Source organism: Pituophis catenifer, unplaced genomic scaffold (assembly GCF_029215685.1).
Source record: "Pituophis catenifer annectens isolate HBS135680 unplaced genomic scaffold, rPitCat1.0.hap2 SCAF_16, whole genome shotgun sequence".
NCBI classification, from domain to species: domain Eukaryota; kingdom Metazoa; phylum Chordata; class Lepidosauria; order Squamata; family Colubridae; genus Pituophis; species Pituophis catenifer.
The window spans coordinates 14,729,121-14,756,047 of record NW_027256896.1 but is presented as its reverse complement, the minus strand read 5'-3'; the positions used below and the strand labels follow the sequence as shown (position 1 = coordinate 14,756,047).

The 26,927-nt window shown below is 44.2% G+C and overlaps 1 protein-coding gene across 1 annotated transcript in view; it reads right to left on the bottom strand.

Moving 5' to 3' along the window:
- XYLT1 (xylosyltransferase 1) overlaps window positions 1-26,927 on the bottom strand; it is a 168,227-nt gene that overhangs the window by 16,522 nt on the left and 124,778 nt on the right. Inside the window, 3 exon segments of the mRNA XM_070955338.1 lie at window positions 628-804; window positions 5,292-5,508; window positions 15,326-15,406. Of these exon segments, the coding sequence (XP_070811439.1) occupies window positions 628-804; window positions 5,292-5,508; window positions 15,326-15,406 (475 nt within the window).

Sequence of the window (26,927 nt, the reverse complement as noted above, 5' to 3'; positions counted from 1 at the left end):
TTAATGTAGCTGATTAGTGTACATTCAAAGTGACAATAAAGTTATTCTAAGTCTGGTCTATCTATATCTTTGTCTGTCTGTCTGTCTGTCTGTCTGTCTGTCTGTCTGTCTGTCACTCTCTCTCTCTCTCATCTATCTACCTATCATTTATCTTCTATCTATCTATCTATCTATCTATCTATCTATCTATCTATCTATCTATCTATCTATCTCTTATCTTCTATCTATCTACCTATCTACCTATCTATCTGTCTGTCTATCTACCTATCATTTATCTTCTGTCTGTCTGTCTGTCTGTCTGTCTGTCTGTCTGTCTGTCTATCTATCATTTATCATCTATCTATCTATCTATCTATCTATCTATCTATCTATCTATCTATCTATCTATCCTTATCTCTCTCTCTCTATCTATCCAGCTGTCTATCTCTGTCTGTCTCTGTGTCTGTGTCTGAATCTGTACAACTATTAAAACAATTAAAATTTACCAAAGAAAATTATTGACTCTTTCTAACCCTGGATTTCAAGGAGGGAGGGAGGGAAGGCAGGTAGGAAGGAAAGAAGGCAGGCAGGCAGGCAGATCTGGCCTTTTACTTCCGGGAAGAAGGACCCATTCAGGTCACAACTCACCTGGAACCGGTGAAAATCAGATGGCTTAAAATCATTGGGGGAACAGCCACACCAATCCACAATATTCTTGTACTGACATTTGCACCCCAGCTTTCTGTTCCAGTTTGTGATACGCAGGTTATTGTCCACCATGGTGTCACAATGAGGGCTGTTTTCCAAGACGGTGTGGAAGAAAGACTGCGGGGGAAAAACGACAAGAATTTAGACAGCGAGCAGGCATGGAAATTCAATAGGGAAGCCAGATTCACGTAACAACCATGCTACTAACTTCACAACTGCCGTGGTTCATTTAACTGTGGCAAGAAAGGTCGTAAAACAGGTCGAAACTCTTAACGACTGTCTTGTTTAGCAACAGAAAGCTTGTGGTTGTATGACGAGGATTACTCATAATACCCAAAGCACCTGAAGGCCAGATGAGGAATAATGGATGGAAACTGACCAAGGAGAGATTCAACCTGGAAATAAGGAGGAATTTTCCGACAGTGAGAACAATCAACCCATGGAACAGAAGTTGCCTTCAGAAGTTGTGGGAGCTTCATCACTGGAGGCTTTCAAGAAGAGACTGGATGGCCATTTGTCAGAAATGGTATAGGGTCTCCTGCTTGGGTGGGGGGTTGGACTAGATGACCTATAAGGTCCCTTCCAACTCTGTTCATCTGGTAATTGTGCAGGGAAGATGAGTAGCGAAGGCTAGACTAAGTTTTACAAACTTGTTTGGGTTTTAAAAACATTTGACTCCTCTCCAACGTTGTTTGTCTACTCCTCCGTCCCACCAGTCCTCACCTGGGGGTCCCCAACTCAAAAGATTGAGGACTCCTCTATTAAGGCTTTCACTGACGCAATGCCTTTGACAAAGAACTGGCTCTTGGATATCTCCCTTTCAGGGAGAAACTAAAGATTAAAAGGTTGTTGAGAAACTAAAGATTAAAAGGTTCTTCCTCTTCCCCTTCCCCTTCCCCTTCCTCCTCCTCCTCCTCCTCCTCCTCCTCCTCCTCCTCCTCCTCCTCCTCCTCCTCCTCTTCTTCTTCTTCTTCTTCTTCTTCTTCTTCTTCTTCTTCTTCTTTGTACACTGAGAGCGTATGCACTGAAGACAAATTCCTTGTGTGTACAATCACACTTGGCTAATAAAGAATTCTAATTCTATTCTATTCTATTCTATTCTATTCTATTCTATTCTATTCTATTCTATTCTATTCTATTCTATTCTAATTTTTTTTATTTCTTCTTCTTCTTCTTCTTCTTCTTCTTCTTCTTCCTCCTCCTCCTCCTCCTCCTCCTCCTCCTCCTCCTCCTCCTCCTCCTCCTCTTCTTTCTTCTTCTTCCACATCTGTCATCGGACATTGGCGATCATGTTGGCGATCCTATTTTTATCAACAGCCGCTCGAAAAAGTGCTGCTGAGTTTTGTCCAAACCAGATTTTGAAGCCATCATGTTCTTCTTCTTCTGCCTGGACTTCGTTTGCCTTCAATCTTTCCGGGTGTCGCATCACATGTCCAAAATAGTCTAACTTTGGCTTTTTTGTGGTTTAAAACCAAACATATTGAACCAAACTGTGGAACCCATATACTAAATAGAAAAAAAAATCCATTCTAGTTTAGGAGAGTTATGGCAGCGTTGAACTTTGAAGTGTGACATACGCTCTGCGACCTTAATAGAGGTAGTCCTCAACGTACGACCACAACGGAGCCCAAAATTTAGGTTGCTAAGTAAGAAATTTTGAGTTCTGTCCCATTTTACGACTTTCCTTGCGGCCTTTGTCAAGTGAATCATTGCCGTTCTTGAATTAGTAACACGGTTGTTAAGTGAATCTGGCTTCCCCGATGACTTGGCTTGTCAGAAGGTCGCAAAAGGGGATCCCGTGACCCCGGGAAACTGTGACCGTCATAAATATGAGTCTTTTGCCAACTTTGATCGCGTGATCGACCATGGGGACGCTGCAATTTATTTATTTATTTTATTGGATTTCTATACTGCCCTACTCCTGAAGGACTCAGGGCAGTGAACAGCCACAGAATAAAACACATAAATACAAAAATTTAAAATAGAATAAAAACGAATTAAATAATTTGGCTGAGACAAATTTAAAATACCCAATAATTTAAAAACAAATTAAAATTTACTTTTAAAAGGGGAGAAGATTTAGGCCAGGCCAGCTTGATGAAATAAGAAAGTCTTGAGCGCAATGGTGAAAAGTGTGAAAAAACGGTTCGTAAGCCGCATGTTTCAGCACCGTCGTAACTTTGAACCGTCAGTAAATGAACTGTTCGTAAGTGGAAGACTACTTGTATTAAAAAGGAGCAAAGGAAACAGAGGATGCGGCTTTGAACGCTTGGCTCATTTTCTCTCCACTCCAAGGTTTGTTTCTGGGGATAAATTTCCCAGGGCCTTCGCTGCAGGCCAGACGTGTGCGCGAACAAATCCATTTTCAAGAAATATTATCAAAACAAACCCCCGATTAAAAAAAAAAAAAAACCAACACCCTGAACTGCAAAATAAAACAAAATCAAAACATCGACAAACAACCTGGCTGCTTTACTTGGAAGCTCTAATATGTTTATAATGATCTCATGCTGAATTATGCCACTCGCCCCCTCCCCACACTTTCCAAGGACAAGCTGTCTCCTGCAATTATTTCCAAAACGCTTACGCCATGATTTGCTGTTTGAAGGCAGACCAGAACTCTGATCTAGAAGGGAAGCTGGGTTTTTTCCTCCCCCACCGCCTTTTCCTTTTCCTTTTTTTTAAAAAACAAAAAATCAGATCACTGCAATTTCAACGTTTAGAAGTCCCAGGCAATGAGACAGCCTCCCATTGGGTGGCCTTTGTACGTTGAGGAGAAGAGGGGAAGAGGAAAAGGAGGAGGAGGAGAGGAGAAGGAAGGAGAAAGGGAAAAGAAGAGGAGGAGGAGAAGGTAGAGAGGAGGAAGAGGAAAAGGAGGAGAAGAGGAGGAAGAGGAAAAGGAGGAGAAGAGGAAGAGAAAAAGAAGAGGAAGAGAAGGAGAAGAGGAGAAAAGGAGGAGGAGGAGAGGAGGAAGAAGAGAGGAAGAACAAGAGGCAGAGGATAAGCTAGAGAAGAAGAGGAAGAGGAGAAAGAAGAGGAAAAGGAAGAGAAGAAGAAGAGGAAGAGAAAAAGAAGAGGAAGAGAAGGAGAAGAGGAGAAGAGGAGGAGGAGGAAAAGGAGGAGAAGAGGATGAGAAAAAGAAGAGGAAGAGAAGGAGAAGAGGAGAAAAGGAGGAGGAGGAGGAGAGAAGGAGAAAGAAGAGGAAGAACAAGAGGCGGAGGAGAAGCTAAAGAGGAAGAGGAAGAGGAAGAGAAAAAGGAGATGAGAAGATAAAGAAGAGGAGGAGGAGGAGGAGGAAGAAAGAAGATGAGGAAGAAGAGGAAAAGGAGGAGGAAGAAGCACATCAGCACCCACTTTTCCAAAGACAAAGAGAACCATGGATTGTCAAAACAATAAAGGAGAAGATTTGTAGCTCAGGGTTGAATGGTGGGGTCCTTGGTGTTCTCTGAGCTTGGTAGTTTCCTCACAGACCTTTCATTACCCAAACTAGGTAACATCATCAGTACTAGCTGATGATGCTACCTAGTTTGGTCATGAAAGATCTGCTAGAAAACCATCAGGCTCAGAGAGCAACAAGGACCCCACAATTCAACCTCGAGCTACAAATATTCTCTTCTACGGATTGTTAACTCTATCATGTTTACAACATGTAAATGAAAGATCGGACAGCTTCAAAGAAGACTTAAAGCCACAATATCAGAAGACATGATTCAGGGTATGGAATCTCGCTTGGCTCTTCGAAGGTATTCTTGTTGAGAAGGCTATAGGTTGACTCCAGTGGTGGTATTCAGCTGGTTCTATCCGGTTCGGGCGAATCGGTAGCGGCGGCTGAGGGAGTCTCTGCCCACCCACTCAGACATCAGAACATTCCGTTTTTGACACTCTGCGCTTGCGTGGAAAGCCCTGTGCATGCGCAGAGGTGGTGTGTACGCCAGGGATGGGTTCTAATTTTTTTACTACTGGTTCTGTGATCATGGCTTACTTTGTGGGCGTGGTTTGATAGTCATATGACAAACAATTCTTTAGGATTTAGCAGAGGTACTGGTCTACCAGGCGTTTAACTGCTTGCAGAGCCGTACCGATTTACCCATTTGTTTTTGGAGCGCACTGGTCTACCACCACACTGCCTTTTACCGCTGATCAGCTGTAGGGCGGCCCTTTGAAGCACCAGGGCAAGAGTTTAAACAGTGTTTTGCCGCTTTGCCACCACCGAGAGCATCGGAAACCCCTTTCAGGCAGGTTGGCCTCAATTGCCAATCTACCACCACCGAGCGGTTTACAAGGAGCGGATCGGTTCTAGGTGATCAGTTGGGAGGCTTCTTGGCTTCTCAATTTAAAGCTACAGTATCGGATTTTTTTTCTCTTCTTTGTCAAGTGAGCCTGATTTTTTTCCTTCTAGCCGATCAGCTGGGACTCGGGAGGCAGTGAATAGATTGGGGGCAGGGCCAGGCAGAGGTGGTATTTATCGGTTCTCCGAACTACTCAAAATTTCCACTACCGGTTCGCAAGAACCGGGGAGAACCGGTAGCAACCCACCACTGGCGTGCGCTCACATTTGCGAACCGGTAGCGAAGGTAAGTGAATAACAGCCCTGGTTGACTCACCTCAGCAGGAAGCAGAGTAAAGGAATAGAACTGTTTCATCTTGGTCACCAGGTCATCCGTTGAAAATGTGATGTATTCGACAAACTTCCTGTTCAGTAGAAACCAATCGGAACCACCATCCACAGTGATTCCTTCTGGAATTTTCCGGTCTCCGAGTCTCCACATGTGGGTGTCACATTCCAGAAACAATCGATCAAGGCCTTGTTTTCTAATAAATCTGGACAACAGAAGGAGAATAGCAAAGGATTAAGAAGACGTTCCTTTTTGAGGTGTATCTTTACCATGAAAGGAAGATGAAGAAACTTGCAAAATAAGATAAATAGGGAATAAAGCCATCAGACCAAGGCCAACCAAAAACATTTTGCTTCCTTCAAAGGATAAGATGGCGCCCTTCCCATTTTTTTTTATTTTAAAAATATCTCATCTCCAAATGGTGCCAATCTCTGAGCAGTAGAATTTTGCTCTTATCTAGAGAATTATCTCTCTGCTTGAGAGCTATTGTGAATTAATTTTGTGCTGGTTAATGTTGGGTTAAGGCTTGTAACCTTCGTTTGTTAATTTGTTGCTATACAGTTGTGTTTTTTTAATGCGTGTACATCACCTGGACTCACCTTTGTGTGAGATAGGTGGCCGTGTAAATGGTTTAAATAAAAATAAATTGAAAAGACATGAATCAAAGAGTTCAACTAATGGAAAGTCTTCTAGCCTGCAGTTTCAATTCATTTTAAAACAGGTGGCAAACGAAGAGGATATAAGCTAGGAAAGATGGTTTACCAGCAACAAAAAGAAGAACATGAATGAATAGGCTGGGCTATGAAACAAAGATTTGATCAATAGTGAGATGGGTGGGATATAAGTTTAATAAACAATTTTAAAAAGAAAGGGCTACAGATTCATCTAATGTTCTCAATTCTTAAAAGCTTTAAGAAATAGAACGACTGTGGCAAAAGAAAGCAAAGATAGTACCAACTGGAATAGGCATCTTGACTTCAATCCCAAAACAACTGAAGCACCCCTTGAACCTTCCTGGCATTGACAAAATCCCCATCGGTCAATTGCAAAAAGTAGCTTTAAAACAGCTTACATCCTGCGATGATACCTTTAATGCCATCAAACAACAACATCTGTCCCGTGTCTGACCTAGGCTTCCTGAGTCAGTAAAACACACAAGAAGTCCCAAAAACCTCTTTTATTGCAACAGCTGTGAATTCTGTTCATTCACAGATGAGTCCCAAATAGTTGTAAAGAGTCCTTCGGGATAAGGCTGATAATCACCAACCTTTATCTCCCTTGACACACTGCCAAAGACCTAATTGGCAAAGCCACACGGAGTCCAGGATCAAACAGAGCTTCAGACTTTAAACTGCACAGAATTAACAAGGTTGCTTCCTGCAAAGGCCCACATGCCTTTGCTCCTCTTTTAAGTCTTATGGGAGGGGCCAATCATGTTCAAGCCCTACTCCCAAGTCGTCCCTTTTGTTTTAACTGTTATTGCCTTCTGGCAGCTCTGCGCATGCGCGCACTGGGAACAAGCTCATCCTGTTCCTCTGCCTTGCTGAGGTCCAACTCTTGAGGCTCCGGAGGCAACACGTACCTCCCAGATGGCCCTTTCTCCGCCTCCGATGCAGAGCCCTCGCCTGAGCCTTCCCCAGCCTCCAGGACTCCTCCCCAGCCTCCTCACTGTCCGACTCAGCTGCCAGCTCCGCAGGCTGCTGGTGGACCACAACATGCCCCTCCCAGATTCCTGGGAAGGATTGGACAGATTAAAAATGACAAATCCACTCTGAACATCTGGCTGAATGCGCCAACAAACAGTAATAATAATGCAGTATCGAACAACAGCATCTGCCTTGGGTAGGATTCGATGGGTTGATGAAAATGCCAGTTCCAGTCTAAACATCTGGCTGACTGCGCGATCATCCCTAGTAATAATTGTACAGATAGTAACAGAAGCCTTGGCGCATTCTCAAAACATCTGGAGCACCCTTTGGACATCATCAGCATTGACAAAATCATCATCGGTCAATTGCAAAAGGCAGCTTTACCCAGAACAGCTTACATCCTGTGACGAGACTTTTAACACCATCAGACAATACCTGAGATAGGATCTGCCTATCTCAGATCCTTGGAGCGGACTTAATAGGTGGATCAAAATGCCAAATCCAGTCTAAACATCTGGCTGACTGAGCGACGAATCACAATAATAACTTCTGAAACTCTGCCGTCGGAACAATTAACAACCTGATTGTTACGAACAGACTTTCTTTTACAACCAAAGCAAGTTAGATAATAAAAAGAACCACACCGTGGATCTAATTAAATCCAATTCAAGGTAGGCACTTCCAAATCTGTTGGCCCATTTTGAGGAGACAAAAGTGAGTTTAAAAGAGTGAGTTGTTTTTTTTTTAAAACAATCCATCAACAAGATTCTAATTTCCCTTTCAATGACAAAGGACGGTGAAAAAGCTTTGCAATTTTAATGCAAAGGTTCTAGATACATAATCGAGTCAATTCCACGCAGAATGAAATATTTATGGCGATGGGGGTTTATAGCATTGATTTTTATTTGAGGGTGGGGTGGGGTGGGAAGGAGGGAAAAAAAGGGAACCCATTAGGGGAGACGTTACTTTGAACACATTATGTCCATGCGTTATTTGAGAGAAATAGGACATTTCTGTAGCCCAAAAGAAAGAAAGGTTCACAGATTCACCGAATGTTCTCGTTCTTAAAATTAAAAGCTTTAGCAAAGTTTTAGGGTAAGAAGTGTTTAAAAATACATGGCATTGTGGATTCACACACAATTTAGAGAAACAGTTCAGTGATGTGAAAGGAAGGATCTTCTTATCTGATGCTTGCTTTAAGAGAGCCACAAAAAGAGTGGAGCCATTTCAGAAGGTTTGCTTGGTGTCCAATCATGGTGAATGAACTTCACCCAGATAGCCAATGACTTCTGATTGCAAAAAGGGGATGCGGGGGCTCGGTGGCTAAGACGCTGAGCTTGTTGATCAGAAGATTGGCAGTTCAGAGGTTTGAATCCCTAGCGCACCATAATGGAATGAGCTCCCGTTACTTGTTCCAGCTTCTGCCAACCTAGCAGTTCGAAAGCAGGTAAAAAATGCAAGTAGAAAACTAGGGACCACCTTTGGTGGGAAGGTAACAGCGTTCCGTGCGCCTTTGGCGTTGAGTCATGCCGGCCACATGACCACAGAGACGTCTTCGGACAGCGCTGGCTCTTTGGCTTTGAAACGGAGATGAGCACCGCCCCCTAGAGTCAGGAACGACTAGCACATATGTGCGACGGGAACCTTTACCTTTACTCTGATTGCAACTTGGAAAAAAAATCTGAAAAAGAATTTTTTTAAAAAAAAAGCTGAAGAAGAAAGAGATCTGCAGTAAGCAATTCAATCTGCAGTAAGCCCTTCTAGCAAAAGGAACAAAGAAATTACTGTCTCAGCTCTGACCACCAGCAATTAAAATATTCATCTTCTGACATTCATCAATAGAATTTGTTGCAATGACGTCTAAGCGACCGCGTTGCAAAGACTGAGTGACGGCTTCCTATCCTCTTCTTCGCTCTCCTTAACAACGAACAGATGCGATGGGAGCCTTTCCTAAACAAATGACTTGACACTGTTCCTTTTAACATATGTTTGCCGAGTCACCGGATCCACCCAGCAAAATTGTGCCAGGGCTACAAAATGTGCTGTTTTACTGTGGCTTTCCGAACTCTCTGATTTTCTTAAAAAAAAAAAAAAAAAAGAAGAAAAAGACGACGACTAGACCTCAATACCCAGATTTCTGCTCCCGGCCTAGGATGAAGGAATGGAAACTTCTGCTTCAGAATGGAGCCGATTGGCTTGTTCAAAAATTAGTCATCATTACTTAGCGTGTGTTGGAAGAAATGTCCATCTGTGGGAGGAAGACACTGGAAACTGCTGTGGCCCCACCCTCTGAGCCTATCTCATCGGAGGAAGAAAGCTCCGAACATGAGGAAGAGGAGTCAGCCAGGCCTCCCTCTCCAGGCCCCTCCCCTCTGGCACTGTCTCAGGTGCCGGCCGAGGGAGAGGAGATTAGCCAGGAGCCAGGTGTCTCGGATGAGAGCGAAGGAGAGCCGTCATTCCTGGATGCACGCCAACGAAGGCGTGATAAACGGTTGCAGCAGTTAAGGAGACGTGCTAGGGATTAGAACTGAGTCACTGGACCACACCCCAGAGACTATATAAGAGAGGGTGGTGGCTGGTAAAACTCCATGACGAACAAAAACGAACTTTGGCTAGTCACTTGAACGTCTGAAGCTGCCAAAAGGGATATTGTTTTGCTGGACTATTTGCAATGCGTATGTAATTTTATGTTATCTGTTGCAGTAAAAGCTCTTGGCAGACGGTGATTATATTGCTGCCAAGTTTGAGATAACGACCTGTGTGCGTGCCAAGTACTTTCTTAACCCTCGGTTGGCTGTGTTTGTGTGTGTGTGTGGACGGGGACAGATCAGACACATGGAGGCTGCTTGGAAAGATGGACAGGACCGCATGTGTTTTGAGGTCCTGGGCAGCTGAACACATGGAGTGGAGAGTGAGGGTTATTTATACCCTCTCTTGGGCCTTGCCCTTGAGCTTCCTGTTCCTGTGGCAAGGGCATGTATTTCTATTGGTTGCTGTAGTCAGACTCCCATGTGGTCCTGTGGGGTCAGTTTGAATCAAGTTTGAAGCCTGCTGGGTGATGCAATGAAGAGGCTTGTGTTCTGAAGGGGTGTTGGGCTATTCCTCTTGTGTCTGAATGGCTTTCCTGGTTTGGATCTTGAGTGAGGGCTGATCCTACCATTCTAACCTCACAACCTGGACATAAATTGTTTCAACTTCTACCCTCAAAACGACGCTATGGGGCTCTGCACACCAGAACAACAAGACACAAGGACAGTTTTTCCCCGAATGCCAGCACTCTGCTTAACAACTAATTCCCACAACACTGTCAAATTAACTACTAAGACTATATTACTATTCTTCTTCTTATCCTTACTAGTACTATCTATCTCTTCCCACTTATGGCTATATTCATGTTACTTGTATCTTTATAACTTATATAGTTTTTATTGTTTCCTAGTATGATTTGATTGCTTATTAGTATACTATGACTATCACTAAGTGTTGTATCTTAGGATTCTTGACGAATATATTTTATTTTTTCTTTATGTACACCGAGAGCATATGCACCAAAGACAAATTCATTGTGAGTCCAATCACACTTGGCCAATAAAGTATTCTATTCTATTCTATTCTATTCTATTCTATTCTATTCTATTCTATTCTATTCTATTCCATTCCATTCCATTCCATTCCATTCCATTCCATTCCATTCCATTCCATTCCATTCCATCCCATTCCATTCTGCTTTTGTTCAAAATATCTTGCCTTGAATGGATTACCAAATCTGCATTTCTGAAAGCTGGCCTGTGCTTAGTATTTTCTTGAGGGCAGGGAACTGTGGCTCTGAGTTTCTGTCTTCCTTAAGATTTCTATTTCTCTTTTAGGGGAAATATAATATTCTGCCTTTTTAAATATTTCCTAAAATATTTCACTAAAGTATTTTAGGAAATATTTCCTAAAATATTTCACTTCTTCTACTACTACTACTATTTCACTACTTCTTCTAGGAGAGGGGTGGGTGCTAACTTTCTACCGATGGAAGCAAGTCCTCTTTAAATACAGCTTCCAAAAAACCCTACCGACTATGAAAAATAAATAAAATTCCAGAATAGCATGGAGAGATCTCTTATTTAGCTTTAATTTTCCACCTACCAACAAGTTTCCAGTGGAGAATCATTTGTAAATTTCCAGATGTAAACACAACCACCCTTCTTTTCACAGAGCAATGAATTTTAAAACAGGTTCAGGGTGTCATGCCTTTCACAACAGATGTGTCATGTGTTTATTCAGAATATTTATAACTTCTCAAGTCAACATCAGGGCCCTTGAACCATTAAAAGTTGTTTTATCCTAAATGGATGCCAAGTTTAGAGTTCTACTATTCGGATAGGGGGTATTACTGGCAAACGGCAACCTGATTCAAAACCAGCTAACCAGGTTGGAGTCATACATCTCATTGAACTATAATATGACTTTACAGTTTGCATACTAGTGTAGTTTGTAAAATTGTAATTTTGGTTTAACATTTTGGGTTGGCTCAGCCAATGAAGACTTTAGTCAATACACAATAGAATAGAGTAGAATAACAGAGTTGGAAGGGACCTTGGGAGGTCTTCTAGTCCAACCCCCTGCCTAGGCAGGAAACCCTACACCACTTCAGACCAATGATTATCCAACCTCTTCTTTAAAACTTCCAGTGTTGGAGCATTCACAGCTTCTGGAGGCAAGTTGTTCCACTGATTAATTGTTCTAACTGTCAGGAAATTTCTCCTTAGTTCCAGGTTGCTTCTCTCCTTGATGAGTTTCCACCCATTGCTTCTTGTCCTGCCTTCAGGTGCTTTGGAGAATAGCTTGACTCCCTCTTCTTTGTGGAAGCCCCTGAGATATTGGAAGAACTGCTATCAATGATTTAGCATACTAGTTATATTTAGGTTTCAGAGAATATCCAGATAACAAAACAGGTAACATAATAACACAGTTGGAAGGGAACTTGGAGGTCTTCTAGTCCAACTCCCTGCTGGAGCAGGAGACACTATACCGTTTCTGACAAGTGGTTGTCCAGTCTCTTCTTAAAGCCTCCACTGATGATGCACCCACAACTTCTGGAGGCAGGCTGTTCCACAGATTGATTGTTCTCACTGTCAGGAAATTTCTCTTTAATTCTAGGTTGCTTCTCTCTTTGATTAGTTTCCATCCATTGTTTCTTGTCCTGCTTTCTGGTGTTTTGGAAAATAGGTTGAACCTTTTTGTGGCAACTCCTCAAATATTGGAACACTGTTATCATGTCTCCCCTAGTCCTTCTTTTCAGTAGATTAGCTATACCCAAATTCACATCAAGTCCATATCAAGGCATGTTGATTTTCATGACCAACATGTTTCCCATTAACAGTGGGTGGACAGCGCTAGCCAAAATGGGTCATGATTAGATATTCAAGGATGTGGTCTAAGGCAGGGGTCTCCAACCTTGGCAACTTTAAGACTTGTGGACTTCAACTCCCAGCTTTGCTGGCTGAGGAACTCTGGGAGTTGAAGTCCACAAGTCTTAAAGTTGCCAAGGTTGGAGACTCCTGGTCTAAGGTAGAAGCTTCATCTGGCATGGAAAGACCATAGTAAAACCGTATCTTAATATATGGCTGAAGCAGAACGTTGCAATTCTAACCCAGAATTCATTCAAAGGAGTCAAATGATAAATACATTCCATTATATCTAGAAGTTGGGGGAGGGTTCAAAGATGCTGAAACCAGCTCTTCTGTGAATTTTTCGGAATCTGAGTCCCTTCCAGATGTGGGGACTTCAACTCCCAGAATTCTCCAACCAGCTGAGGACACTCAATTGGAGAATGGCTGTTGTGACAGATCCAGACACGAGCTTCTGATCTTACATAAGACTCTTTTCCTGTGTTCCAAGAAGAACAATTTAGATTTTGAAACACAATACAACCTTGAATTGTTTTCCAAAAGGACAGCCAACGCATTCTGTTCCATTTTTCTTAGCAAGATCCCTTTTTTCCTCTTTTAACAGCAACTTCAAAAAACGCATTTGTTAAATTGTGTAGACTTTCAGAGAGCCAAGAAAGGCAGGGTGCAAAGTACAAGCAATAGAGGGGTTCATTGTTTCATTAATTTCAGGAGCCCTGGTGGCGCAGCAGACTAAAGCACTGTTATTAACATCAGCTGCCTGCAATTACTACAAGTTCAAATCCCGCCAGGCTCAAGGTTGACTCAGCCTTCCATCCTTTCTAAGGTAGGTAAAATGAGGACCCAGATTGTGGGGGCAATAAGCTGACTTTGTATAAATATACAAAAGTATGAAGGCTGTTGCTTAACGCATTGTAAGCCGCCCTGAGTCTCCGGAGAAGGGCGGCATATAAATCAAATTTAAAATAATAATAATAATAATAAAAAAAAAATAGAGCAAACCAGGTGCTTTTATACCAGGGAACTCAGGGTAATACAGAACACTCTCTGTAAAGTAGATACGTTTCTAAAGGCTGAAATAAGCACGAGGCCTACCACCAAATGCATCTCAAGGAACCACCGTACTCAATTCACTAAGACACGGGTAAGCAGGGTGACATTTCCAAGGTGGGAGAAGGTGTAATGCCAACAAACACACCCTGGAGACGATGTGAATGCTGGTAGGACCACACAAGGCTAAAAATACCAGGCGACAGAGATAATTGTGTCTGATGAAAACTTGCACATTGTAAGCCGCCCTGAGTCTTCGGAGAAGGGCGGCATATAAATCAAATTAAAAAAAAAAATTCCTGCTTATATGGAATTATAAAGGTAAAGGTTCCTCTCGCACATCTATGCTAGTCGTTCCCGACTCTAGGGGGCGGTGCTCATCTCCGTTTCAAAGCCAAAGAGCCAGTGCTGTCCGTAGACGTCTCCGTGGTCATGTGGCCGGCATGACTCAACACCAAAGGCGCACGGAACGCTGTTTCCTTCCCACCAAAGGTGGTCCCTATGTTTCTCCTTGCATTTTTTACCTGCTTTCGAACTGCTAGGTTGGCAGAAGCTGGGACAAGCTGGCTTACGGGAGCTCACGGGAGCTCACCCCATTACGTGGCTCTTAGGGATTTGAACCGCCGAACTGCCGACCTTTCGATCGACAAGCTCAGCGTCTTAGCCACTGAGCCACCGCGTCCCTTATATGGGATTATACATTTTGCCTATTGGCGCAGACTTCACGTTTTAGTTAAAGAAGACGGCTTGCTTGCGTGTTGGTTTGTCTTTTTCTTCGGCACATTTTTCTTTCACATATCCATTTCCCTTTCAAAAAAAAATAAATAGCAGGACGTGACACCTCCTGATACGGGTGAATATCTGGAGTTTCACAACTCCTGGTGGGCGCTTCTGCTTATAATGGCTCTGTTTCTGTTATTGCTTGCAATGAATCTTTTTTTTTAAAAAAACAACAACCCAAGAGTTCAAACCCCTTTAGGTCAAACATTTAAAGGCAAGAAAAAGTGATTCTGAATAATACATAAATCACTGCGGAAAGGCAGGGCAGGCTTCTATCTCAGCAACATCCCCAGGTGTAATTAACTCTTTATGTATTCTGGAGAGATCTATTAAAGCCACAAACGATCATTCTGCAAGAAGTGAGGCCAAATGGCGCATTAGTGCCTCTTATCACTAAATTAATCAGCAGATTTAATTCATCCCCATCGTTGTGGTCGCAAGCAGGGATAGCTTCGGAGGCCAAACTTTTATTTGCTGTTGCGATGTGGAATCTTCTTGTTATTCTTACATCGGTGGTAGAGATTGAGGCCAGAGATCAGATCTCTGTTGAAAACCTTTCGCATTCCCTTCCTAGAAGATTGGGTAATACAACGCAACTTCTTTGTGTGTATGTGTGTGTGTGTGTGTAGTTTCCTGAAGAATAAGGATAAAATTGTGTCCGACTCTAGGGAACGGTGCTCATCCCCATTTCTTGGCCAGTATTGAACAAAGACAATTTCTGTGGACTTGTAGTCAGCATGGCTATACGCATGGAATGCTGTTACCTTCCCACTGAAGTCATCATCCTCATTTCATGACCCTATAATCTCTTACAAGGTGGAATGTGGGCAACTGAATGGAGCTGAGTGTTTACTGGCTGGATGCCCTTCCTGTCACCAGTGCGGAGGTTTTTTTCCCCCAGCAGATATATTCCCAGTGTGCCCAGAGAGAGAGAAATATCTGCCTCTACCTAAGATCGAACTCACAGCCTCCTGATAGTGAGGTGAGAGCTCCGTCTCTAGGCTATGACACCACTCTGAAGTGGTACCTATTTATCTATTCGCATTTGCATGGTGGGCAGGAACTGAACCACATAAACCTGAAGAGTAACATCACTCTTATTTTCAATTATCTCATCAAAATGCAGAAGAGAGGTGCCATTTACCTTGCGTTGTCCCTCCCGTGGGATTTCAAGAAGTTCATGTTCCGGTATCTGGACAGGAATGCGACAAGCTGGTCGTTCGTCCTGTGAAACATTTGGGGTGGGGGAAAGAATATTTTTTTTAAAAAAGACCAACATTTGCCCTCATCATCACCAATGCATCAAAAGAAATGATGGTGTGGATTTGCCTATAACAAGGAGTCCTCGGCTTACAACCGTCTGTATAGTGCAGGGGTGTTGAACACAAGGCCTGCGGGCCGCATCCGGACCGCGATGTGATCAGATCTGGGCCGCAGGGCTGTCCTGGACAGGCTGTAAGGGGACGGCTTGTGTTGCTTCGGCCCAGTTTACCCAATGCGAAGAGGGAACATGCCAGCAGTTTGGGGGAGTGGCATCAAGCTGGCCATTCCCACTCAGTTGGCCACACCCACCCAGTCAGCCACGCCTGCCCGTTCCCCCGAGGTCAACCACAGCCCGATATCAGCACTTCAAGCTGCATTTACTCTAGTGCTGACATAAGAAGGAGAAGCGAAGACATCTGGAAAGGGACGATTGACTTTTTACCTACTTATTTTCCCTGGAGATAATATTCCCTAGGAGATGGGATGGGAGGGGGGAAATTCCTTTGAGCTGGAGTAGATTAGGGGTAGAATGACTTGGAAGATGGCTAATGAGTGCAGGGGAGCGGGGAACGGAAAGGGAGGGTTTTGGGGCTGGAAGTCAGTGTTGGCTTCGATGGAGTCATAGATAGAATGCCGTGCTTAATAAATAGGAGTTTTTCTTCAAAGACTTTGTGTGAAATGCAATTTATTTGAGACAACCTCGAAATTTGACACCCTGATGCGGCCCTCAATGAAATGGAGTTTGATACCTCTGGTATAACGGCACTGGAAAAAAGTGACTTTTGGTTGTTCTTCGCAGTGACAACCGTTGTGGGATCCTCACAGTCACGTAATCAAAATTCAGGCAGTGATTCACTCAACAATTATAGGAAAATAGGTCGTCAATTGGATGTGACTCACTCAACAACCGCCTTGCTTAGCCATGGAAATCCAGGTCTCTCAATTGTGGCTGTTAAGTCGAGGACTACCTATATCCATTAGCCCAGGGGTCTCCAAACTTGGTAAGTTTGTGAATTTCAAGTCCCAGAATTCCCCAACCATGGCTGGCTGAGGAATTCTGGGAGTTGAAGTCCACAAGTCTTAAAAGTTACCAAGTTTGGAGATCCTTGCATTAGCCTAATTACAAACTGCAAATAAAGATCATCCTAGGAGACCTTCACACTCTCACGGGACTGCTAAAATCATATTGATTTTAATATTCAATCCAATCTTTAAAAAACCACATCTTTTTGTCAAATGAAGGATTCCCGTGAATGAACTGGGAGAAATTCATTCAGGATTTAGACCAACAAATTTGCATATCATTTTTTCTATTTTTTTCCTCTTCGTGCCAACATTAATTTCGTATTTCAGATACGTTAAGGTAAAGGTAAAGGTTCCCCTCACACATATGTGCTAGTCGTTCCCAACTCTAGGGGGCGGTGCTCATCTCTGTTTCAAAGCCGAAGAGCCAGTGCTGTCCGAAGACGTCTCCGTGGTCATGTGGCCGGCATGACTCAACGCCAAAGGCTCACGGAAGGCTGTTACCTTCCCACCAAATGTGGTCCCTATTTTTCTACTTGCATTTTTTACATGCTTTCAAACTGCTAGGTTGGCAGAAGCTGGGACAAGGAACGGGAGCTCACCCCATTACGCGGTGCATAGGGATTTGAACTGCTGAACTGCCAACCTTTTGATCAACAAAAGGTCGATCTTAGTGTCTTAGCCACTGAGCCACCATGTCCATTAGGACAGCTTTATTATTTTCAGACACGAAACATTATTATTTTCAGACATGATTAGCCTCTGTCTAATCGGCCCCTGGCCTTTTTTTGCAAAGTTGAGAGACCCATGTGTGAAAGACACATCATGTGTGAAAGAAACCCATGTGTGAAATTCTTCCAGTTCCTTCTGAGCACTTGGAAGACGGGAGGAGGGGAAAAAAGCAGACTTTAAGGTTGTTTTAAACTCCGCGCACAAAGCAAATTCTTGGAGCTCATTACCAGGAGCGGATTTACTGTCACATCTCTGAAATTTTATGCCGTATAAATCTGTTACCCTTTAAGATGTCAGAAGCCTCCCCCTCTCTCCCCTTCTCCACCCACTGTTTGTGCTACCTTCTTAGAATTTCAAATCAAGTTTGCCTTTGCCCTGTCTTCATCAACCTTGCAAAGGGAGAAAAAACAACAGCGAAAAAGCTATAATGTCTTTCCTGCTAAAAGGGAGCTCATGTATATGCAGAAAGATGCCTTGCCAGGAAGGAGATTGCAAAATACTAAATTGGGGCGGTGGAAAGGTTTGGAGAAGTAACCTGCTTTATATATATATATATATATATAAAATTCTTTAGACAAGAAATATTTGTAGCTCAGGGTTGAGATTCTACCGGTTCGGACCACTTCGGGCGAACCGGTAGCTCCGACGATCAGCTGGGCCTGCCCACCCGCCCCTGTGCTTTACTTACCTATATCTTCGCAGCTGATTAGCATGGCAGAGCGGATTGCCATGCCTCAGCTGTTTTAATTCCCTAGCACGGGTGTCTGCAACCTGTGGCTCCGGAGCCACATGCGGCTCTTTTGTCTCCCTGTCGTGGCTCCCTCTCCGCTGAACCCACCACTGCCTGGCCATGCCCCTCGTCCTCCTCTCCCAGTCACTCCTCGCCTGGCCTGGGAAGGTAAGGGCGACGGCGGGGGATGGAGACTTGCTCCATATTCCAGAGCGGAAGCGAAGCACCCTTGTAATTGCCATATTTCACAGGCGCTTCTTCCGGCCCTTATTGGTGCTGCGCATACCTCAGTCACTCGGGGAGATGCGCGACTTGCTCTCTGCCTCGAGACACTGGCCCAGCCCGGCTGCGGCTGATGCTCTGCATCGTAATGGGCTCCAGGAAGAGGACGGGACATCGTCTCCCCCATTGTGAAGCACGCTAAATTTAACTGTGCTGCGCAAGGCGCTGTGAGAACAACGGGCAGGCTATGGAGGTGGCAACAGCAGCGGCATTGGCCGCAGCCAGACCGAGCCAGTGTCTCGGGGCAGACAGCAAGTTGCAGTTTCCCACAGAAAACACCAACAAAACCTGAGTAAGCGTGGCTGGGAGTGTGTGTCATGTGACTAGATGGGAGTGAGTGATGTCGAGTTGGCCACGCCCACCCAGGTTTTGTGACTCCTGGTGTTTTCTTTTCTGTGGGAAACGGGTCCAAATGGCTCTTTGAGTGTTTAAGGTTGCAGACCCCTGCCCTAGCACTAACACAGAAGGTGATTTTTCGTTCAATCGTGTACACGTGCGCAAAGCGCTCGATCACCGACCCGGTTGTTAAATCGGTAGGATCCCACCACTGGTTGAACTGTGGGATCCTCGGTGCTCTCTGAGCTTGGTTGTTTTCTTGGAGATGTTTCACGACCCAACTAGGTAACATTATCAGTGCTAGAAGGGTGTCGGGTTTGCAGAGTGGAGGAAGGAAAAGGGGACGAAGGGGAGGTGAAAGAGGAGAACAGTGAAGTCCTTGGTGGTCTCTGAGCTTGGTTCCTTTTTTGCAGATGTTTCATGGCTCAATCCAAGCCAACCAAGTAACATCAACAATGCACCCATGATGTTACCTAATCAGGTAATGAAACTTCCTCAAATCCACATAAACCGAACTCAAGACTCTATTACACCTGGTTGTGGTCCACCCACAGCCTGCAGAGCTGGCAGCGAAGTTGGACAGTGAGGAGGCTGGGGAGGACCATGTGCCAGTCCTGGAGTCTGGGAAAGGCCTGGATGAGGGCTCTGCATCCAAGGCAGAGATGGGGCCAGGGCCATCTGGGAGCGATGCACGGACTCTGGAGCTTCCAGAGGCGGACAGCAGAGAGGCAGAAGAACAGGAGGAGCCTGTTCCTAGTGCCCGCATGTGCAGAGCTGCCAGAAGGCAAGAGCAGCTAAAGCAAAAAGCTAAAGCAAAAAGGACGACTCAGGAGTAAGGCCAGAAGATGATTGGTCCCTCCCAGAAGGCTTAAAAGAGCAGCAAAAGCTCTTGGGCTCTTTGTAGGAAAGCAACGTTGTTACATTTGTTTATTGTTCGTGTCTCTTGTTTCTGAACTTTGTGGGGCTTTGCCAAGAAAAGCCTTTGGCAGGGTGCCAAAGAAGACAAAGGTTTGTGATAAGGCTGAAGGACTTTTTCTGAAGGACTTGTTTTGGAATTAATTTGGACTAAGATGAGAATGAAGTAACTGTTCTAATAAAATATGTTTGTTTAGGACTGATTGTGTCTGGAAATAACTACATGGGCCTAGGTCACAACCACCTGCTCCTCTCAGTGGCAGCCCCTCAAATATTGGAAGACTGCTATCATGTCTCCCCTGGTCCTTCTCTTCTCTTCACTAGACTACCCAGGCCCGTCACTCTTGGCCTCGCACTATTGTGACTTCATGTGTCCCCTGAAGTCAGAATTTGCATGTCCATTTGGCATTTTCAGTATAGACACACACCTACACGCACAGAGAGGCTCGCAAAGCCCTTGTTTGCCGCATGGTTGGCTCGCAGTCTTTGAGAGGACGAAGAGACGTTTAAGGAATTTACTTAGCGATCTTTCCACATGAAAAGCTCTCAATGCTCAACATCCGACGGTGCATTTCAAGACCAACACGAGCCTGGCTAAGAGAATCTTTTTTTGTTTTTCCCAGGTCTGATCTTGATGGGGTTTTTTTTTTCTGCTTCAGTTTGCTCGGAGAATCCATATAACATTTAACAAGTTTACTAGAGGGGAAAAAAGCAGATAGAGATAGAGATGACAGAGATAGAGACACAGAGATGGATGGATGGGATGGGATGGATGGACAGATATCATATAGAGATGACAGAGACACAGAGATGGGTGGGTGGATGGATGGATAGATGGACAGATACCATATAGAGATGACAGAGACCCAGAGATGAATGGATGGACAGATACCATATAGAGATAGAGATGACAGAGACAGAGATGGATGGATGGATGGATGGACAGATATCATATAGAGATGACAGAGATAGAGACACAGAGATGGATGGATGGACATATAGAGATAGAGGTGAATGGATGGATGGATGGACAGATAGATACAGTACATACAGGAGACAGAGGTGGATGGATGGATGGATGGATGGATGGACAGATAGATACATATAGGAGACAGAGGTGGATGGATGGATAGATGGATGGATGGATAGATACATATAGGAGATAGAGGTGGATAGATGGATGGGTGGATGGATGGATGGACGGATGGACAGATACATATAGACATGGATGGATGGATGGATGAATGGATAACATGGATGGGTGGATGGATTTCTTACTATGAGTCAAAAGAGAAGTTAGATGGTCTTCAAAGCCCTTTCCATGGATGGATTTTTTTTTACTGAGTGGAAAGATGAGCTGGATCGCCTTCAAAGTCCCTTCCATCTTCTGGACAGAAACAGAACTCAATGATGCAACCCCCTTTCCCAGAATGAATCTAACCACCATTCATATAGTTAGTCCCTTTTAGACTCTCTCTCCCACCGTTTTTGAATTCTGGAGTTGAGCTCCATACATCTTAAAGTATGGTAAAGTAAAGCTTCCAACTCAGGAAGCTCAAACTGCCCAAGGAGATGCTGATCCAGTTCTACAGAGGGATTATTGAGTCTGTCATCTGCACCTCCATAACTGTCTGGTTTGGCTCTGCAACCCAACAAGACAGAAACAGATTTCAGAGGATAATTAGAACTGCAGAAAAAACTATTGCTACCAACCTGCCTTCCATGGAGGACCTGTATACTGCACGAGTCAAAAAGAGGGCTCTGAAAATATTTACAGACCCCTCGCATCCTGGACATAAACTGTTTCAACTCCTCCCCTCAAAACGAGGCCATAGAGCACTGCACACCAGAACAACTAGACACAAGGACAGTTTTTTCCTGAATGCCATCACTCTGCTAAACAAATAATTCCCTCAACACTGTCAAACTATTTACTAAGTCTGCACTACTATTAATCTTCTCATCATTCCCATCACCAATCTCCTTCCACTTATAACTGTATGACTGTAATCTTATTGCTTGTATCCTTACAATTTATATTGTTTCCTAATATGATTTGATTGCTTATTTATACCCTATGACCATCATTAAGTGTTGCACCTTATGATTCTTGACGAATGTCTCTTTTCTTTTTATGTACACTGAGAGCTTATACACCAAAGACAAATACCTTGTGCGTCCAATCACACTTGGCCAATAAAGAATTCTGTTCTGTTCTGTTCTGTTCTGTTCTGTTCTGTTCTGTTCTGTTCGATTCGATTTGATTCGATTCTAAAGTAGCCAAGGTTGAAATACACTGCATGCAACGAATCAGGAGATTCTGGATTTCCGAGAAGAACCCAGAAAATAAGCAGGGAAGAGACGTTCAGCCGTTCCTCAGTTCTAAACCCCTTTGCAAAGTTTACACATTCCTACCGAGAGCTCGATAAACAAGACGTCCCAGCGGAACAAATTAAACGAAATCTGTGTTTTTCTAAACTTTTCATTTCTCAGATTGAGCCAATGGCAGCAGCTTTAAAAAAAATAAAATCAAAATAAAATAAAACTGGAAGCATTTTGAGAACGACATTAAGCAACATGAAAAGAACTAACAAGAAAAAAAGAAAAAGAAAAAGAAAAGAAGAAGCTGGAAGCATAAAATCCACAGCAGAGCCGAGAGATTTCCAGGAAAAGCAGAAAGAACAAAATGTGATTAAAACTATCTTCAATCTGGACTGGAGCCAAAAAGCTGCTAGCGATACTTGATAATCAAACACTCTTTTCCTTTTCTTTTTTTTTTCTTTTTTTAAAAAATGTGCGATATGCTACACAGAATAACGCAAATCCTACTTGGCAGATTTCTTCCCTTAATTAGAACAATTGGTTTTAGCCCAATTGGGAATTGCTTTTAAGTACGGGTTTAGAACTCCTCTTGCCCCCCCCTCTCCCCCGCAAACCTAACTCCCTTCTAGCACTGTTGATGTTCCCTAGTTGGGTCACAAAAAGAGCCTTGGTGGCGCAGCAGACTAAAGTGCTGTTAAGTAGCACTTAGCTGCCAGCTGCCTGCAATTACTGCAAGTTCAAATCTCACCAGGCTCAGGGTTGACTCAGCCTTCCATCCTTTTGAGGTAGATAAATTGAGGACCCGGATTGTGGGGGCAATAAGCTGAATTTGTATAAAAAAGAACACCGCTTAGGGGGGGCCCGAAAGCCCTACTAAGCAGGTATATACAAAAGTATGAAGGCTATTGCTTAACGCATTGTAAGCCGCCCTGAGTCTCCGGAGAAGGGTGGCATATAAATCGAACTAATAAATAAATAAATAAATAAATAAAACATCTGCAGGAAAACAACCAAGCTCAGAGAGCACCTAGGACCCCTCAGTCCTCCTCCTCCTCCTCCTCCTCCTCCTCCTCCTCCTCCTCCTCCTCCTCCTCCTCCTCCTCCTCCTCCTCCTCCTCCTCCTCCTCCTCCTCCTATTTCTTCTACTGCACCATCTTCCTTTCACAGCTTTGGTTGACATCCTTCCCCCACTCCCGGCTACCCACTTATCTCTCAACATCTTATTAAATAATGTCTGTCTCTCATCTCTCTCTTTTTTTAAAAAAAAAAAATGTTTTGCAAGGCATGGCAGTCCTTTGATGTAAATTACAGCCGCACACGACACTTTCCACCACCGATCAGCCAAGACAGAGAGTGGGAGGGCAATCTCTCCGTGACGGGTTCGAGAGACAAGGAGTTATTATGGAACTTCGGTTCTCCTTCTCAACATCAGCTTGATGTTGAGAATTCCGCGGCTGAATCCAAGCACGTTTTGAGAACACTCAGATCTGGAGGAGAGGTTCCCGGCAGAAGAGGCAGGCAAAACAGCGGGTTTTTTTGGTTTTCAATCAGCTGAACTGAAGAAGGTTCTTGGATGAGAAGTGAAATGTTTTCAAAGAAAAAAAAAACCCCTGAAGAAACTCCAGTTGTCTTTTGGGGTCTGGGGGAAGCACCTTTGGGACAACCATGACCTGGGAGATTGAGAATCTCTACAGAGGTGTAATGACATATTTACAAAAATGAACTGTGTAGCAGGAGATTAGGAGAACTCTTCCAATCTAGGAGACTCATCTACCATAGGTTTAAAAAGTAAAGGTAAAGGTTCCCCTTGCACATATGTGCTAGTTGTTCCCCACTCTAGGACGCGGTGCTCATCTCCTTTTCAAAGCCGGAGAGCCAGCGATGTCCGAAGACGTCTCCGTGGTCATGTGGCCGGCATGATTCAACGCCAAAGGCGCACGGAAACGCTGTTCCCTTCCCACCAAAGGTGGTCCCTATTTTTCTACTTGCATTTTTTTACCTGCTTTCGAACTGCTAGGTTGGCAGAAACTGGGACAAGGAACGTGGCATTAGGGATTCGAACCGCTGAACTGCCGACTTTTTGATTGACAAGCTCAGCGTCTTAGCTAATGAGCCACCGTGTCCCTTAATAGTTTAGTCGGTGCCAATTCTGGCATCTTTGCAAAAAAATGGTTGAAACAGGGTTCTTCTGTAGGACCTTTGGAAGTAGAATAACTCAATGGTTGGGTTGGCCCTCCTGACTTTGGCTTAAGTCTTCCTGATTTAATACAGGTAGTCCTCAAGTCACGATCACAATTGATAGGGCTCGCAACTTGGGTATCCTCCTGGATGCTCGGCTATCCCTAGAAGATCATCTAACGGCCGTGACCTGGGGGGCCTTCGCACAGGTTCGCCTGGTGCGCCAGTTGCGCCCTTTCCTGGACCGAGATGACCTTCGCACAGTCACTCATGCCCTGGTTACTTCCCACTTGGATTACTGCAATTCCCTCTACATGGGCCTGCCCCTGAGATGCACCCGGAGACTCCAGCTGATCCAGAATGCAGCTGCACGGGTTGTTATGGAAGCCCCTCGTTACTCCCATATAACACCCCTCCTGCGTGAGCTGCACTGGTTACCAGTGGTTCTCCGGGTCCGCTTCAAGGTGCTAGTCCTCACCTATAAGGCCCTTCATGACTTAGGTCCGGGATATTTGCATGACCTTCTCCTGCCTGCCTCTCACCGTCCTGTTCGCTCACATAGGGCCGCTCTCCTCAGGGTTCTGACGGCGAGCCAATGTCCCCTTGCTGTGCCCAGGGGTAGGGCGTTCTCTGTGGGCGCTCCCACCCTCTGGAATGAATTACTTACTGAGCTCCGGACGGCTCCTGATCTCCGCTCCTTCCGTCGGGACTTGAAGACTTGGCTTTTCAAACAAATAGGCTGAGACTGATTCCGGGCTTTATTATTTACTACTAATTAATTATTTGGATTAAATTATGATTTTATTGCACTTGTTTCTTAACTTGTGTTCGCCGCCCTGAGTCCTTCGGGAGAATGGCGGCATATAAATACGTGTAATAAATAAATAATAAATAAATAAATTGAGCCCAAAATCTTATGTTCCTAAGTGAAACGTTTGTTAAGTGAGTTTTACGACTTTCCTTGCCACAGTTTGTTAAGTGTGAATCGTTGTGTTTGTTAAGTGAGTAATGGGGTTGTTAAGTGAATCTGGCTTCCCCGTTGACTTGGCTTGTCGCAAAAGGGGATCGCAGGACCCTAGGACCGTCATAACTATGAACCAGTTGCCAAGCGGCTGAATTTTGACCGTGGGGGATGATGCAATGGCTGTCAGTGTGAAAAACGGTCGTTAAGGCGCTTTTTTTCAGTGCTGTTGTAACTTTGAACGGTCACTAAATGAACTGTCGTAAGTGGAGGACTACCTGTGTTTTTGATTCTTGCTTCGGACGGTGTTGCTTTTAATAGTGTGCTGTTTTCAATGGGTGTTTCATGAAAATAAATTACCAGGAGCTATATGTTGCTGGTGATAGTTCCATGAAATAATTAAAAAAATCGGCTTTATTATATTCTTGATTCCCCCCCCCCCTTATTTTGGGTTGGATAGCTTTGTTTTCCTTGTGTTTTGTTTCTTGTATGCCGACAAGATACAATTATTTAGAATTAAAAAGAAAAACAAGGCCCAGCATCAATATTGATGACATCAACTAACTCATTTGCACAATCCATTCAATCACTACTGACAGAACCCGTAGAAGATTCAGGATAAGAGGCCGTTTGTCTCGGCATACCTGTTGCTAGGAGACCAGAGAGGTTGCTAGGGAACCGTTGCTGAGGTTATCAAAGGATGGGCATCCTAAACTCCAGGTTGCTTGTGGCCCTTGAGAGTCCCATTTTTTTGCAACTGAATCCCCATCGGGGCAAGTTAATGGTAGAGCTAGCCAACATTTTGAGGCAGATGAACGTATGAAAACTCCAATTTAACTTCTAAAGATATTTTATATCATTAAATAGTGCCGATGTCCCAAACTTCTTTCAAATCCTTTTTGGGTTTTGGCCACCCTGGTCCCCTGAGGTCAAACACAACCCTGATGCGGTCCTCAATGACATCGAGTTTGATACCCCTGTTCTATAGGTATGGGGAGTGTAACTCAGTAGCATGTGAAGGACCAGAGATCGCCTACTACCCTGTTTCCCCGAAAATAAGACATCCCCTGATAATAAGCCCAATCAGGCTTTTGAGTGCATGTGCTAAAATAAGCCCCCCCTGAAAATAAGGGTCCCCCCCCAAAAATAAGCCCTCCCCGAAAGTATTTAAATGCATGTGCAGCCATTCCCCGCCATTTCCTCTGGTTAGGGTTAGGGTGACAGAGCTGGAAATCAGATAAGACGGCAAGAGGAGCCTCATCTTGCTCCACATGCCCCAAATTATTAAGACCTCCCCAAAAATAAGGCCAAGCACTTATTTCGGGGTGCAAAAAAATATAAGACAGGGTCTTATTTTCGGGGAAACATGGTAGGGAAATCAGAGAACTGCCCCGTGTCCTAGTTTTCCTATCCCAACAGGCAGCCTCATTCCTCCTTGCATCCTTGTTAGGTGGAGATGCTGAAGTTCAGCCAGCACTGGTCCCACGGACCTGAAGATGTCTCCATTTTTCTGCTTCTAAGGAAGCATTTCTCAGCGCCATCAGCTGAACACCTCCCTCTCTTCCTTCTTGTCTCCCCTCCTCCTTGTTTCGAGGGCATGGAAGAGCCGAAAGGATGAAAGCAACTTCGTTGACCTACATCTTAAGGACACTGTTGGGTCCTGTTTAAATTTCCTCCGGAACAAACAAGACGAATGGTCTTCCCGGCCAGCAGATTTACTGTGCCAAACAGAGAGCAGCCTGTTCTCTGGAGCATAACTAATACGTAGATGCATCTTATGATGGTCCTAAGCGACACCCATGACTTGCCTATTATGGGGCATGACCTTTCCTCGAAGATATACCATCCACAAGCTGGCCATCAGAGTCTATTAAGACCAAATGGAGGATGTCCAAGGTCTTCCTGTCCACCCCTCGGTAGTCTACGAACTGTTTTATGTCTCTGCTAGCTAATATGCTCTTGATGATCGTTAGATTGTGTTCTCTACACACCGCATTAAATAAG